Consider the following 13,781-nt stretch of genomic DNA (forward strand, 5'->3'; position numbering starts at 1 on the left):
TTGAGCAAGTTTCTGATTTAAATCTTTGCAAAAAAAAAATAATAATAAAAAGAACAAAAATGGATTTTAGAGAAAGATAAAAGGCAGTCGCAGTGGATGACAGAAGAAAGCCAGTTTTGGTAAAAACATTTCTTTGCCAACAATTTCTGTCTCTTTTATCTTCTCTAAGTATATATTTCTTTATTGTTGTCACTATTAAAAAACTCATGTCATTGTTCAGAATAAAATGCTGTCCCTCCACTACACACACACACACGCACAAACGCACAAATTAAAAACATACTAAAGACTGTCAAAAGAAACCAAAGTTACTATGATTTCTCTGATATATCCCCACCCTGTTATTTTTTCCAGGTTATTTGATGATAGCGATTTAAATTTAGTCTTACTCCAGGCAATCATTCACATACATGGAGATCATATTCTCTATATATATATATATATATATAAATGTGCTGTGCGTGAGAAGACCTGGCAAGCCAAGTGAGATCGTTGCCAGTGCCCCTGGACTGGCTCTTGTGCGGATGGCACATAAAAGACACCATTTCGAGTGTGGCCGTTTTCGTGCGGGTGACACGTAAAAGCACCCACTACACTCTCTGAGTGGTTGGCGTTAGGAAGGGCATCCAGCTGTAGAAACTCTGCCAAATTAGATTGGAGCCTGGTGTTGCCATCCGGTTTCACCAGTCCTCAGTCAAATTGTCCAACCCATGCTAGCATGGAAGGCGGACGTTAAACGATGATGATGATGATGATGATATATATATATATATATATATATATATATATATATATATATATATATATATATATATATATACACATGTATATATATATACACATGTATATATATATACACATGTATATATATATACACATGTATATAGAATATGTATGCACATATGGTGCACCAGCATGACCGCAGCCACTTGGCTGAAACACATAAATAAATAAATAAATATACATATAGTGTGTGTATGTGTAAAATTAAAGATTAGAAGCTCCTCCTTTCAGTAACCATAGACAAGAAGTGTAAAGTACCATCTGTGTGCATGTGGAGACTGAATATTATGAGAAAATGTTTCCTGAAGAAGCTTAGCACCCCCACCCCCACCCATATATATGAAGGCTTAGTGATTATGGTGTTGCACTTGTGATTGCAAGATCATGGTTTCGATTCCCAGATTGGGTGTTGCCTTGTGTTCTTGAGCAAAACACTTTGTTTCCTGTTGCTTTGCAATCATCTTGTCATCTGACATATGGCACCTGTACAGGTAATGTCTGTTTGATGGAGAGAGTGAGTTTATGCAAGCATAAACATTTATCTAACGATAGGAGAGTCCATGATGTGTGTGTTACTCTAAGACTAACTTCATTTTACTGCTGATTGAGTTATAATCTCTGAATAAATATTGCTAATGAGTGCCAGACACTTGCACTGCTGGATTCTAACATAGACATGGAAGCCATATTTGTTGTTCTTCCATCAAGTGTATCAGGGTTAGAATAACTTGATTGATCTTATTAAGCAGATATTAGTCTTTTTAATTACATATAAAAAAAATGTTGCAACTAAGGCACAGTGTTTACTCACATATACACACGCATTCTTTTGGCAGAAATTTTTATGCGTGTGTAGAACATCAAACACTCATACATGCTATGCACACACATATATACATCATATATACATTGCATTTACATTGTTCTAAATTAAAGGAAGTTAAAATTACTTCCTTACATCACGAGTCCTTCACTTGGCCAGTTTTGATATTTGACATATTTGTATGTAAAGAGTCTTAAGTCTCTCAACAAAGAATACACTTTTTTTTACTGATCTCTTCAGCTCTAATTATTCTTTCCTAGTTTCCTTTTACATTATCTTATTTTTATTTTGTTTATACATATTAAATGTCCATCTATTTGCAGCTTCACAGAATATTTTTTTAAAATTCCAGTTGTGAAAGAAAATATGTCTATCTTCTTTTCTTTTTGGGCTTGATTTGTTCCCTTATGTTTGTATGTTTAACTTGTTTGAGTTTTCCTTTACACAGTGACATTGAAGAGAAATTATTTCTACTTATCATCTTGAACTCTTTGAACTGACATCAATGTTCTGAGCTCAAATTCCACTGAGGTCGACTTTGCCTTTCATCCTTTTGGGGGTCATAAATTAAATACCATGTGTGTACTAGGGTCAATCTAACTGACTGGCCTCCTCCCTCAAAATTTCAGACCTTGTGCCTGTAGTAAAAAAGATTATTATTAAAGGTAGCAAGCTGGCAGAATCGTTACTGCACCAAACAAAATGCTTAATACTTCTATCTTTATGTTCTGAGTTCAAACGGTGCTGAGGTCAACTTCACTTTTCATCCTTTTGGGGTTGATGAAATAAGTACCAGTTGAGTGCTGGGGTCAGTGTAGCTGACTCACCCCTTCCCATTTCTGGCCTTCTGCCAAGATTTTAACCATTATTATTATTGAAACCCAACTGCTACTGTTAGGTCTTTAGCACCACTACTTACCCCGCTTTTACAAAAAAAAAAAAATGTCTTGTAGCTGTTTAACTTGTGAGTTCTTGATATTTTATTGTCCTGTGTATGTATGTGTGTGTGTGTGTGTGTGTGTGTGTGTGTGTGTGTGTATATATATACATTGTTTTCTTTGCAGCTAATACCATTCTTGTTGTATATTTGTGTGTTCTAACCTTTTCTAGCCAGGTCTGTGTTAAGCAATTACTGTTCAAGTGTGTGTGTGAGTGCATTATCCTAATTTGATTGAAAGTCTATTAACTCTTTTAATGTTGAACTATTCATATTCTATGTCTGGTCTGGTTAGTACAAGGACAGAATGTAATTCATTTGCTATGGTAAAAGACGAACACCAATCACAAACCATTTCTAAATCCTTTAAACACTCTTCCTTTAAGGCTACACATTCATTTCTATTGAAATAGACTGAATGAATTTTGATAACTATGAAAGGTTGTCCACCCTACATGTTTATCTAATCACATGAAAGATGGCCACAGAAATGTCCATGATCTCATTTAATTTTCCTTTTCTTAGCACAGAATCTATATTTAAGTTACAGGAGCTGTTGAAATGCAAACAGCTCAATATTAAATTGGTCAATGATTGTTCTTGTATGTTCAGACTTTGTATTATTAATCTCTGTACTCTAATTACACACAGACAATATACATTTCTTGCATCCACTACTTCTTTTAAAATTATATTTCTGTTCTTTTAGAGCCCCCTCCCTACATAAGACACATTTTATTTACCATTTAATAAGAACTTCAAATAAAATTTTTCAAAGATCTATCCATACCCAAAATCGTTTTTGTCTTTCTTTTCATCATCATAGTTTTATTGTCCACATTCCCACGTTTGCAAGATTTAGATAAAATTCAATGAAGCAGATTTTTTATGACTGGACACCCTTCTTGTTACAGCCCTCACTTGCTTCCCTTGATCCATTGAACAGGAACAGCACAATATCTGGGCATATTTTTGCTGAAGATTGCAAACAAGACTACTCATGATGATGACATTCTTTTTCAATTAGCATGCAATGTCAAGACAAGGAGACAGGAACACATACACCTTTTCTTTAGAAGCCAGAATAATTTCTTTAAATTGTTTATTTAATGATAATATAAATTTGGCATTTAGAAAAACTTTTGTATATATGAAAAAAAAAAAGAAACAGATCTATTTCTCTTCTTGAATCTAGTAAGATCTTATTTTCAGATTTTAAACTCTGGTTTGACTTTACAAAGGAAAAAAAATGAAAGGGGGAAATGTATTTTTACAATACTTTCTATAATGTATCAATTTAATGTTGCTGTTTGTTGAACAGATGCCAAAACCTATCTGGATCAGAAGAAAGTTACTTTTCTGTAGAAAGTATCTTAAACCAGGTAGATTTGTCTCTTTTAAGTAGTGACTTTTGGGAAATTATGGAAAGAGATTCACATTTTTATTTTCTCTCTCTCAGATCTTAGCATTTAAAAAATTTTAGCATTTAATCCAGCACAAATATTCCACCTATGTTAAAACTGGCCAAATCCAACTTCTCATACCTACTCTACACTGTTATTCTAAAAATATACAACCATTGAAGTCTTGAAGCTAAAAGGTATGCATGATTAATTCAAAACAATGAACAAATAAGCAATACATTTTGACAAAGCAATCTGAACGCCAAAGGGCTAACGTAATCTCTCGATTAGCTAGCCATCTCTAAGGCAAGGGGAAAGAACTGTCTTGCCAGGAATTCATGTTAAGTTTTTCAAACGTGAGGGGAATAAAATATATTATCTTAGTGATTATTGATTTTTTTTCCTTAATTTTTAAATTCAATTCTGTATGTGTGAGCATGGATTTGGCTCACCTTTGAGAAATTTCTGGAACAGCATCATTTAGCGTATTCCCAGCTGCCCTTGATACATTGGTGTCAAAACTGAGTGAGTTCTACATGAAAATAATTAACAGGTGTTGTCATACATGTGGCATATGAAAATCCAAACATAGTGTCTCATTATGTGACAATGCTAATAAAAAAACAATAGAACTAAATCTCAAACATTTTCCCTCTTACCCTCCGAGTTTTATTCCATGTAAAGCCACAATTCTTATTTCTTACTCTAAATTGTGCTTAGTTATCTCCCTTGACTATGGGGTAGGTTCAAAACAAAAGCATCCATAAGTTTAGATGGATTTAACTTCACAATTCTCTCTCTTCTTGTAATCCTTTTATTGAGTTTAACATTTTAAGATCAAATTTTATATTTGTAACTTTACACCTTCAGTCATAATGATATCAATATTCCTATACTTTAATAAACTTTCCCATGGTTGTGAGCACAAAGATTAAGGCAGTGGAGTATTAGAGGTTTGAGATCAATTGACTAATGTTATTGCATTTAAATATAGCAGGTGCAAGTGGAGAATTTATTTTGCTTTTAACCCCTTCACAAATGACAAAATAAGTATAAATCATGTGCTTCACTTGAGTCAAATGATTAGTTCTTCCTTACAATGCTGCAGCTTTGAAACAATCTGAGAAACTATTGTGTTCTGGGTTCAAATACCACTGAGGTTGACTTTGCCTTTCATCTTTTCAGGCTCAACAAAATAAGTACCTCTAGCTGCTAAAATTTGAAACCATTATTAAGTAGACTTTGAGCCAGCAGAAAGCTTGCTGGACAAAAATGCTTAGCCACATTTCATCCATCTTTACATCCCCGAGTTCAAATTCTGCCATGGTCAACATCATCTTTCATAGTTTTGGAGTCAAAAACAGGTTGATGTAATTGACTTCCTCCTCCCCTCAAAACCTTTGGCCTTGTACCTAAATTAGAAAAGATTATAACCATTATTATTGAACTGGCAGAATCATTAGCATGCCAGGCTAAATGCTTAGCAGCATTTCATCTGTCTGTATGCTCTGAGGTCAACTTTGTGTTTCATCCTTTCAAGATTGATAACAATAAGTACCAATTGAACACTGGGGTCGATGTAATCGACTCATCCCCACCCCCAAAATTGCTGCCCTTGCAGCAAAATTTGAAACCATTATTATTAAGGTGGTGAGCTGGCAGAATTGTTAGCATGCTGGACAAAATGTTTAGCAGTATTTCGCCTGTCACTATGTTCTGAGTTCAAATCTAGCTGAGGTCAACTTTGCCTTTCATCCTGTCGGGGTTAATAAAATAAGTACCAGTTGAACATTGGGATCGATGTAATCGATTCGTCCCCACCTCCTACAAGCTGCCCTTGTGGAAAAAATTTGAAATAATAATTATTATTATTGAGTGGTGGGGTGAGGCAGCGAGCTGGCAAAATCATTAGCACGCTGGGTGAAATGCTTCGCAGTATTTCGTCTGTCTTCACGTTCTGAGTTCAAATGCCGCTGGGGCAGACTTTGCCTTTCATCCTTTTCAGGGTTGACAAATTAAGTACTGGCAAAACACTGGGTTTGATGTAATCGACTTACCCCCCAACCCCCAAATTTCAGGCCTTGTGCTTATAGTAGAAAGGATTATCATTGAGTGGTGGAGATTGTCAGACTATCAGAGAAAATACCTTGTGACATTTGTTTTGACATTTTATGTTCTGTGTTCAAATGTCACTGAGGTCAATGTTACCTTTCATCCTTAAGGGATCAATAAAATAAAATATCAGTCAAGTACTAGGGTTGACAGTACTGACTATTCCCTCTCCCTTCAAAATTGTTGGCTTGTACCTACATTTGAAATAACAGTAATAGTAATAATTCTTTCTGATTTTGGCATAAGACCAGCAATTTTGAGGGAAAATGGAAAGTCAATTACAATAACCCCAGTATTTGACTGGTGCTTTACTTTAGTGACCTTGAAAGAATAAAGGCAAAGTTGAACTCAGAACATAGACAACTGGAAGAAATGCCACTAAGCATCTTTTTATGTTCTAACGATTCTACTTGCTCACTTCCTTAAAAATAATCCTTTCTACTGTAGGCACAAGGCCTGAAATTTTGGAGGAGAAGTGGTGTGTGGCGGGAGCTTATTGATTACATTGACCCCAGTGCTCAACTGGTACTTATATCGTTAACCCCCAAAGAAGATGAAATAAGTATCAGTTGAGGTCTATGTAATTGACTATCCCCCCCACCACCAAAAGTTTTAGGCCTTGTCTATAGAAAGAATGATAACTGTAACAAATTTATTTTGTCTTTGTCCAGTAAGTGTTATTTCCTATTTGTTTTTATCTAGAAATCAAACGAAATTACAACTATTCCCTTCAAACTTTGCTTTTGTGACCGGGACATCAATGTTTTGAAACTGACCTATTTTCCATTACATTTCAGACAGATTCAGTGCTGAGTTGCTGAAGCAGAAATATCATTATAACAAGTATTCTGCTCAATACAATAGACTTGTTTATCAGTTGCGTGACTATAGCCGCTTGAGCATGTCCCTAAGTTGCTGACAATATGTGCATCTTTGATCATGAGCGGGAGTTGTTGGGGAGCATCACAGCCATGTGTTGAGAGGGACTCTTTGGGGTTTGAATAAATGAAAAAAAAAGGAAAGTTTGGAGGAAATATTAGCCACTTTTCATATTTTCTAGAGGTAAGTAAGTACAAAATAACAGTTCTTACCCAAGGACAAAAATCATGTTACACAGTGTAATGAGCTTATTGTATACAGTATGAGGTGCACAACTTACAAGAAAAGGATAAAAGAAGGGATAGAGAGCCGTCATATAAGCCAAGTATAAAGGAAGACAGCATTGAAAGCCAAAAATACATGCACAGTACACAGAACAAAACAGTAAAAGAGCCATAAAGAGGAAAGGGTGTATAGGTATGTTAGGAGTGGTGTTGGCAAATTCCAGAAAGCATGGAATTTTTGAAGAATGCAGTGTCCTGACAGCTAACAAAAATCACATGTAGTTTATTCGACAATTCTGAGCATGAAAGAATGTTTCTAAAAGTCATGGGTGCCATGTAGGTGTTATTTCATTGTTTGGTTTGTTTGAATTAACTGGTGGAGTTTTGTTTGATCAGTAGCAACCAAAATGTAGTCAACATCTGAGGTCACACATTGTAAAGGAGATATTTTTAATCAATAATTTGATCCTAGTTCTTGTTTGATACCTATTTTATCAATCCTCCTCCACCTTCTCCCAGGCTCAAAAGACATACTTAAATACACACTCAGGACATGTAACATATTTAAACTATTACATTGTACCCTACATCAAAAACTACTACAGTTCAGAGATGAACATGTGGAAGAGATCTCCAGTGAGATCTCTTAGTCATATTCAGACATTTTATTCTTTTTAATAGCTCAGTCCAGTGGTTCTCAACTAGGGTCCATATAAAATTTTGGGGGTCCATGCAAGAATAAAATGTAAATTGGGAATCTATAGTAGTATTTTAAGAGCCCATAAAAAAGGTTTGATTTAGATGTATTTATTGCAAGAAACATCAATGTTTATTTCTCAAACGTTTTACATAGTTCAAACAACACAAGTTAATATCTGAAAAACAAAATAAGAATTTTGAAAGAGGTATCTATAAAGCTAAACATTGAATAGAGATGTGTGTCCACCAGAATAAAATAGTAATCAAAGGAGTCCATAGATTAAAAAATGGCTGAGAACTTAGTTAAAGGAAGAAAAGCAGTATCTATGATATTTTTCAGGTCTCCTAAGACTAAAGGGAGCAAGTTAACCACAGCCTGAAACCTAGGTAGAAAACTTGGAAATGATGCTAACTCCAAATTTTACTACCACCCTATATGCCATAGGACTCTCCATGACTACACAACAACAACATTAATCAGAAATAAAGATCTCTTACATCACAACTACCGTAATAAAAAACAAACATACAAACATATGTAATTATAAGAAAGTAGGTTTATTTCAGGAGCATTATTTACAAGTGTGGCCAAGGATGTAATGTATTAAGATAATTATCGCATCATCACATAATTAGATGGTAGTGTAATTATAGTCTTTTTAGTAGTAGTTGTAGTAGTAGTAGTAGTAGTTGTTGTTGTTGTTGTACTGCTATCTGAAGAACTGTTTTTCAATTTTTTCACTTCTGCTAATGACATTGCTGAAATCTGCACGCTCTTTATAGGTTTTGAGTTAATGTCATTTATATCCTTAATGGTATTGTTATCATCATCATCATCATCATCATCATCATCATCTTCTTCTTCTTCACTTAAGATCTCTCGGACGTTTGAATTGGTGTTTGTGTTTTTTTCAAGTTCTGTCGTAATGTGTTTCTTTTGTTCCAGCAGAGTGCAGGCCCATTTAAGGTCATCTTCCCACAGTTCTTGAACACAGGGATTGAGATGAACGGCCTTGCTGAAAGCTCGTACAGCCTGCAACCGTTATAGATTTACCTGGTTAGCTATCAAATTAAATCTGAGATCAAAAGAGCAGGTTTAACTTGAGATAGGCAAACAAAAGTAAATGCTTAAGGGTTTCTTCTGAACAAACTAAGATATTAATAGTTGTATAACAGACAGTAAAATGACACAAAACAGTGTGTGTCTTGGTTTCAATTCCCAGGGTCTCTTATGAACAACCTAGACATTAATAATTATACAACAGACAGTAAGCTACCATCATGTTGAGTTTTGTGTATTGGTTTCAATTCCTAGGTGTAGTCATTTCATGTCACTACCACCACCACCACCACCACCAGCAGCTGGATGAGTCTTCATAGGAACATCTTGATCTTGTAACTTAATCCTATTTCCTTCCATAAGTAAAGCAAATCATTTTCAGACCTCACTGAGTCACTTAATGTCTGGTACATAAGAACATATAATTTAAACCAAAATTAATCATCCTAATTTAATTCATACCATCTTATCATAATTGTATCTGACCAAATATCTACAATTTCAAGTAGACACAGGTGTCAAGAAAGGCATGTTCATGTCATAGATCCTGTCACCACCCTCTAATGAATGCAGTAAGAAGTAGACATAAATATACATATCTACCAGATCACCTATGTAAGAGTAAACTTAAAGATCATATAATAAGAATCATGACAATCAATAATGAATCACTTCATTCTCAATAAATTCTGACAGATTCAAATATGAATATCTGGTTGCTGATGATTTTCGTCATAAGAAAATACCTCTTCCTTCCTTGAGATGATATTTGTTCCCAATACATGCAATTTACTAATGTAAGGAGACTTTGAGACACCGTGGCGTTTTGACCCTTTTGTATGTCTCCTCAGTAACAGCTAACCCTCCGGCTGATTCCTATAAACAAGAGGTCACACTCTTGTTAAATCGAGGAAACACACAATAAAGTTGAAACACCACACTGTTTCAAAATGTCTTTACATCAATGAATCATATGTGTTATGAACACAAATTGTCTAAAGGGAGGAGGTGCTCTCTGATGACAGAAAACAACAGTGATCAACATATTTATGTTTGGACATGGAACATATTAAGAATGAATAGATACATTATTGTTTGAATTGTTCTGAATAATAATAACATTTACTTATATATAGATAATGAAGTAAATGTGAAACAGAAAAAAACAACAGCAGTTATATCATTGTTGTTATATTTCTCCTCTTCGTTATTGATATTATAACAACAATTTTTCATGTTCATAAGGGCTACATAAATCTGTAATATGTGACATCTTTACTCCTCATGGATTGCATTATTTCAACTTCTTATACCTTACATCTTCAAATGTGACCTCACCTCTTCTAAAGTCCTAGGTCTGCTTCTGTCTGTACCTTCCTCCTCCTCCTCATCATCATCGTCAGTTAACGTCTGTTTTCCATGCTGGCATGAGTTGGATGGTTTGACAGAAGCTGGCTAGGCAGAAGACTACACCAAGCTTCACTTCTGTTTTGGCATGGCTTTTATGGCCAGATGCCCTTCCTAACACCAACTACCCCACAGAATGAACTGAGTGCCTTTTATGTGGCACCACCACCGGTGAGGTCTGTTTTGGCATGACTTTTACAGCTGGATGCCCTTCCAGATGCCAGCCAAGTTACAGTATGAACTGGATGCTTTTCACATGGCACCACCACTGGCAGAATCACCAAGTAACTCACAGAACAAAAATCCTTCATGAGGAGGCAGGGTCATTGGAGGAGGTGGTCTTAAGATAATTTTTGTTGCTAACATGTACCCTCTATTTACATAATATAAGAACCACAGCTCTCTCTCTCTCCCCCCTGCATACATTTGCCAATTTCTTTGATCCCCAGTTATTTTCTTAACATATTTGTTCTCAGCAAATTCAACTATTTTAAAATTAATTTTCTGCAATTGCTATAGATCATCTATACACCTCATTCATAACTTTCAATCAACCAATCACCCCATATATATTGTTCTTTCAGATGAGACAAATCCTTCCTTGCCAATAAAGATAATAGCTCTTTGAACTTCTCTTTCATCCTTTCACCAAAGTTTTAAGCACCTAAATAAAAGAACTGATCAACAGTGAGCCATGAGTTTTGGTGTTATCACAAATGTTCTTACTGCTCTGCAGTATCTGGTAATCAGCAGACAATGGACTTTGGTCCAGTTTCAGTCTGCCTGAGATCCTAATGCATTTTTGGTGTACCACCAACTTACACTCAGTACAAGTATTGAGCACCTATCTCCACTCATCCAACATACTGAGCAAAAACACTTTCCAACTTTTACACTCACTGTTCTAGCTTAGCCATGCTGATAGTTTGGTTCTAGATTAATATCCTACACTGAGAACATTTTCTCAGTTTTTCAACAGATTCTAAAAGAAGTGGAAAACATGCAGCCCTAAGTTTAGATAGAAATACAAACTAAGTGGTTAATAGTTGAATGAATCTCTACCATTTTGGTAATAATTTGACTCTTAGATCATTGAATGATCTAAGAGTCAAATTCTAGGTAACTATAGATATAGACATGGTATGGCAACTATAGATCTATATATGTGCTATGGTAACAATAGATACAAATATATAATGGTAATCATAGATCTAGATATAGTATAGCAACTATAGATATAGTATGGTAATTAAGATCTAGATCTAGATATAGTATGGTAACTATAGATATGGTATGGTAACTCTAGATGCAGATAGGGTATAGCAACTATAGATGTAGAAATGGTGTAGTAACTAAGATCTAGATATGGTAACTGTAGATATAGATAATATATAGCAGCTGGAGATATAGAAATTGTATGGTAACTATAGATACTTGAAGATAAATAATATATTGATTAAAATGAAGTGCAGCAAAAGATAAGATCAGTCTTTTCTAATGTAGTAATGAGTTATGTCAGAAATACAGTCAACAATATAGCGAAAATATTGCTTGTTGTTCCAGTTTGGTAGAAGCCATGATGTCTTAAAGAATTGAAAGAACTATTAATACTTACTAAATGAACTTCTCCAAGACCTAGCAGAGCTCGGCCAAGGGTCTGAAAGGCTAACCACCAGTTTGGTTGTAAACGTGTGGCCTTCTCTGCAAACTGAACAGCAGGAAAAACTTCATGTAATATTAACAATACCTGCAAGAAAGAAAATATGGTTATGTTCTGAATAATCAAGACTAGATCCTTTACTTCCTCTTGCCTCTTCACACCATGTTAGAATGCAAAGTATGTTAGGCACATACATTTGTTGTTTAAGTTTCCACTATAGAAGATTCTGTGTTCAGACCCCTTAGAGTTTTTCTTTGAATGTACATTGTTTAGTGTTTATACTCTATGTTTCTTTACTGTTGTTAACCCATAGCTAAATGGAAAACCATTTACAAGCAAATGATGACAGATGTCTTTGAGAGAGAGAGAGAGAAATCCTTGCCTTTTTTCCACTTCATCCTTATTATAAACACAACCATAACCATCATCATTGGTTTACCATTTGGCTTTTGCAAGAGATAGGTTTGCAATACAGTATCACACTATGTCTCAATCCTGCAATTCTCATTTGTAAAGTATAATGTTATTAGGTCTACATACACATTACAGCATTTTAAGCTTTGTCTTTTTAAGTTGGGATGGTTCAATTTGATCTGCCAAACAGATGTCCTCCATTCAGCTGAATTTTTTGGCGACACCTTTGCTGTTTTATTATTTAATTTTTCCCAAATTTTGAATTCATTTCCAGATCACATAGACCCTTAGAATCAGAATTATGTAGTAAAAACAGAGGAGAAATAAATCTTCCCCTGGGTAAAACAATAATGTACTGTTAATACATTCAACACTGAAATCTAACAAATCACATAGCAGTGAAATAACTATATGACTCCATAGTGTCCATGTAGAACTCAAGTGGACTTAGTTCTTGAAAGACACAATCTAATGGAAGTAACATACACCATGGTAGCTTGTTCACTCTTCAGTCCACTCAGACATCATACACTGTTATATCATAAAATTTCATTTAAGCTCTGATGAGCTTTTAAATATCAGCGTTTGGTTCCATCTTCACGGAATTGTGTCAATGAGAAATAAATTCCATTCTGGGATATCCCCAAAGTTAAGTGAACTGTGGTTATGTAGAATAAAGTATTCAGTCCAAAGATTTGGGGCATTGGATTCAAACTGATGAACAACAAGCAGGTAGTTCAATATCATACCCACACAGCCATCTTGTTTCTACATCATTTCAGTCAGTCAGATAACCTCTAATATAAATATTTTCTATTCCTGAGAACAATCATTCACATGCTACAATGAGCTTCCTGGTTCCACAATTTCAATCATTTGCATGACTCTTTGGATCAGGTAGTTTATTATTGGTTCTCTTCTCCTACTATCATCAATAAAAAAATAAGAAAGTAGCAAACAGTCTTACACTGCAAGACTGTGCACTGGTTAATTATGTGATTGAACCTAAGATCTGTGGATTTGGTACTCCTCAATAGTTAGTCAATAAAATGCTGAAACCATTATAATCTATTATCTAACAATATGTTTAATTATGTATGTATTATGTATGCTAGAAAGAGTATATAATGATCCATGACCATATAGAACATGAGAAATATTAATGTTACTGTATGTGTATACACACACATACGTACATACATACATATATATATATATCATCATCATCGTTTACCGTCCGCTTTCCATGCTAGCATGGGTTGGACAATTTGACTGAGGACTGGTGAACCGGATGGCTGCACCAGGCTCCAATTTGATCTGCCAGAGTTTCTACAGCTGGATGCCCTTCCTAACGCCAACCACTCCAAGAGTGTAGTGGGT

General features: G+C 35.0%; 1 protein-coding gene across 2 annotated transcripts in view; it reads right to left on the reverse strand.

Moving 5' to 3' along the window:
* Positions 1 to 4,379: 4,379 nt before the first annotated feature.
* LOC106872403 (tetratricopeptide repeat protein 33) overlaps positions 4,380 to 13,781 on the reverse strand; it is a 16,350-nt gene continuing 6,948 nt past the window's right edge. The window contains exons 3-4 of one of the 2 annotated variants that reach the window (XM_052970224.1): positions 11,943 to 12,074; positions 4,380 to 4,478 (exon numbers count right to left, since the gene is read on the reverse strand). In XM_052970224.1, the coding sequence (XP_052826184.1) occupies positions 4,395 to 4,478; positions 11,943 to 12,074 (216 nt within the window). In that variant the 3' untranslated portion in view covers positions 4,380 to 4,394. Of the gene's footprint in view, positions 4,479 to 8,397; positions 8,894 to 11,942; positions 12,075 to 13,781 lie in introns of those variants that run through there. The other variant, XM_014919401.2, reaches the window with a different exon arrangement.

Source organism: Octopus bimaculoides, chromosome 8, assembly GCF_001194135.2.
Source record: "Octopus bimaculoides isolate UCB-OBI-ISO-001 chromosome 8, ASM119413v2, whole genome shotgun sequence".
NCBI lineage: Eukaryota > Metazoa > Mollusca > Cephalopoda > Octopoda > Octopodidae > Octopus > Octopus bimaculoides.